At 42.1% G+C, this 3,595-nt stretch overlaps 1 protein-coding gene across 1 annotated transcript; it reads right to left on the bottom strand.

Annotated features, from left to right (window-relative positions):
- Positions 1 to 328: 328 nt before the first annotated feature.
- Positions 329 to 1,249, bottom strand: LOC144752781 (olfactory receptor 11H6-like). The gene has a single exon (XM_078640633.1). It carries the CDS (start codon positions 1,247 to 1,249, stop codon positions 329 to 331), a length of 921 nt encoding a protein of 306 aa, XP_078496759.1.
- Positions 1,250 to 3,595: the final 2,346 nt, after the last annotated feature.

Below are 3,595 nucleotides of genomic sequence, written 5' to 3'. Positions count from 1 at the left end.
CAAACAAGATAACCCACCGAGGAATACCAGGACTGAAATCAGCCATGATAGCCATTGATTGACCATATAGCCACAATAATGTGTTGGCTATAGATTATTAGGATTATCATGTCAGTAGGTCTGTAAAATCTAGGACTTTTACAAAGATAGAATACCGCTTGATCATTCCTTCAACTGACTTAGAAGATGGTTTGTCGGCTTCAATCAACCCATCTTGATGCATCATTCCAGCTAGTGAGAACTTGATATTTATCAAAATCAGTACTTATCCTAAGGTTTAATAGGACATTTCAAGTATTCAGAAGGGATTGTGCAAAGGTAATTATGACTATTGCTTGAAAATCATCTTGCTCAGGGCTTCTTTAACCTCCTTGTTGCGTAGAGTGTATATCAGAGGGTTTAATAGGGGTGTTACCACAGTGTACAGCAAGGCCACCACTTTGTCCTGTGAGAGAGAATGCTTTCCTGCGGGTCTCATGTACATAAACATCACAGATCCAAAGAATAAAGATACCACAATAAGGTGTGAGGCACAGGTGGAGAATGCTTTTTGGCGTCCTGCAGCAGATGGCATCCTTACAATAGTGTATATGATAAACATGTAGGTCACCAAAATGAACAGAAAAGCAACAAGGTTCAGCACAGTGGTAAAGATAAAGAAATTCATCTCTGTGATAAAATCACGTTTGCAAGAAAGGGCCATCAGTGGGCCCCGGTCGCAGAGAAAATGGTTGATAATGTTTGGGCCACAAAATGGCAGCTGTGATATCAGTGTAATAGGGGCTAAAAACCAGAGGAATCCAGCAACCCAGCAGGACACTGTTAATAGTTGACAAACTCGGTTACTCATGAGCTTGTGATAGTGCAATGGCTTGCATATTGCCAGGCACCGGTCATATCCCATCACAGTGAGGAGGAAATACTCTGTCGTACCCAGGGAGAACAGGAAGTAGAACTGGAAGAAGCAGCCAGTGAAGGAGATTCTTTTTATTTCTTGCAAGAGGCATACCAACATATTGGGAATTATGTTTGTTGTATACCAGATCTCCAAAAAGGAAAGGTTGCTGAGCAAAAAGTACATTGGTGTGTGGAGATGAATATTCACCCGAATAATGATGACTATGGCAACATTTCCAGCCAGTGTTAATAGGTAATCCATGAGGAACAGGAAAAAGAGGGTACTCTGTACCTGTCGCGTGACGGAGAATCCCTCAAAGATGAAACTTGTCACAGTGCTCTGATTATCCATCTTTTGTGTGATGGCAGATATGATCCCAGTATTCACTGCAAAATAGTAATAAGTCAAGAAAAATAGACAGATGTCAATGATAAGTCAAACAAACGTAAAGAGCTCATAAAAGCAGTTTTCCCTCTGTCCAAGTGTTGTTTCCTTACCATCTTGCCTCCTCCACCCCCTGCATCGATTTTAGAAACTTTGGGCTGATTAAAAGTTTCGAGGACAGTGTACTTTGTCATGGTTCCCTGACGTACTCCTTCGACGGACCAACTGAGTAGGAACTATTGATGTTTATTTATAGCACTGTCCACCCAGTTCAGAATGATGGTGGTTTTTTTTGCTGGTCGTCACAAACAAGCACAATTTGACAGTTAAAAAACAGTAAATAAATATAATGGTGCCTATGTCATAGGAGACAACTCCTATTGGGTTGGCTTCATCAGTCTTTGTTTTTTCAAAAACAAAATCCTGCTTTAGGATTTTGTTTTAAAGAAAAGCATAAACTTATTAAAAGATTCACAATCGTCTGTCATGTTTCACGGATTTGTCTGTCAAAAATACCATTAGCATGGTTCCTACCAATGACTAGAGATGTCTGCAGGCAGAGGTGGCACCTCCACTAGGGCGGAGGAATGTCACCCCACTGCTTCTTGCACTGTGAGAAAGCAGAAGTGTTTGGTTTTGAGTGGGCGGGGTTGCTCTACGAGCAGAGCTGGGCAAGGGAGGAGTGGTGTGCCCACTTCTGAGTGAGCCTGACTAGTTTGGTCAGCCCTCTGGGGCTGCCCAAATCAGTCATGCGTGCTCTGCCCTTCCTCCATGCAGGCTGCAATGCACTGCAATGCAATGCAAGGCTGAGCGCCGTCCCGGCAATCACAACGCTGCCATTGTAGCATTGTGATTGGCTTAGCGGAGGGGAGGGAGGCTGCCTGCTTCCTGTTTCTGCCAGAGGCAGGAGGGTAGGAGCAGGAGCCGAGAAAGCACAGGACCTGACCTACTGGCGGACTGGTACGTTTTTAAAATGTATTATTACATTTACCACCCCCCTCACCACGTGACCCCCTGCCACCCTCCTCACTATTCATGCCACCCGTGACTGTCAGCAGGACCAGTGGACATCACTAAATGCAGAGTATGGGTAATCCACAAGGACTGAGCACTTTAGATCAGGTCTTTTATATTATGCAACAATAAGTAGGGGTTGCTGTATCTATTAGTTAGTTATAGAGGGTGATTTACAGTGTTTTCCTGACTTCTGAAAATCAGTGGTAATCATTTTTCACATATGTAGGCAGTGTGGCAGTAGTGTTTTATTTCTCTTAGGGCATAAAGCGAATTTAGTTTCTGGCTCCATTCCTGTAGGTTGATCTCACAGTAAATTAATAAACCTTAATTTCAAAGATTGTCGGCTACAAAAGGCTATTGTTTAGAGTATGTGACTTGTGGTCATGGTGTCTCTCTCTCTGCTAGTTCAATATCTTTTCACAGCTGGTGTTAACAAATCTCCCGATTAGAGTGTTAAATATTAATGTGCTTCTAAAGATGCATTGCCCAGTATACCACCTGAGCTGCATTTCCTCCCTCCTACGCCACCCATACCCCATTTATCAAGTAAATTGACAATGGGCCATTAAAGACAAACCCATATCCTTTTCTGGGTTGTTTGAGAATTCCTACATGGCTGCCTTACACCTCCCTCACTGATGAGCTGCAAATATGGAGTGAGGATTCCATGAGTCAGCGGTAAGGAACGAAGCAGATAGGGTAACGAGTAATGCTGGACAAGTGCCTGGTCAAGGATGTTAATGCACAATAAAAAGTGGCATTTAATGAAGACCTTTGTGTATTGGCTAATGATGTACTTTCCTATATTGTCCTTGCTTGGACTCTCCATTAGCGTGTTCTATGCTCACTGGTACCACAAATGCCTTTGGCGCTCTTTCTCAGATCTATAAGTGGTCCATCCTCTCGTTGTTGCAATTTTTTTGATGAACTGTGGATATCTCAGTTTCCTTAAAAATAGGTGCGGTGGGCCATTCTACCCAGAATATTCATGACATGACCCATTGTATGAAAAACAGCAGACTTAGCATCACAAATTATTTAGATTATGTATATATGTCAGGTTACTACAGAAGCAATGTGTAATGCCCCTGTGCATACGTAACAGTAACCAAGTGAAAACACCATAAAATGACACCACACCAGTTAAAAAAATAGCCAACATTTATCCAATAAAAACAAGACCAAAATGACAAAAATCCAACATACACAAATCAAGCTATCACTTTCAGAAACATTACTGTACAAATATATCTCTTAGAAGACAATAGTTTTAACTGGGGCTATCTCAATGTCCTT

The sequence above is a fragment of the Lissotriton helveticus genome, chromosome 5_1 (assembly GCF_964261635.1).
Source record: "Lissotriton helveticus chromosome 5_1, aLisHel1.1, whole genome shotgun sequence".
NCBI classification, from domain to species: Eukaryota; Metazoa; Chordata; class Amphibia; order Caudata; family Salamandridae; genus Lissotriton; species Lissotriton helveticus.
This window is presented reverse-complemented; position numbering and strand designations above follow the sequence as displayed.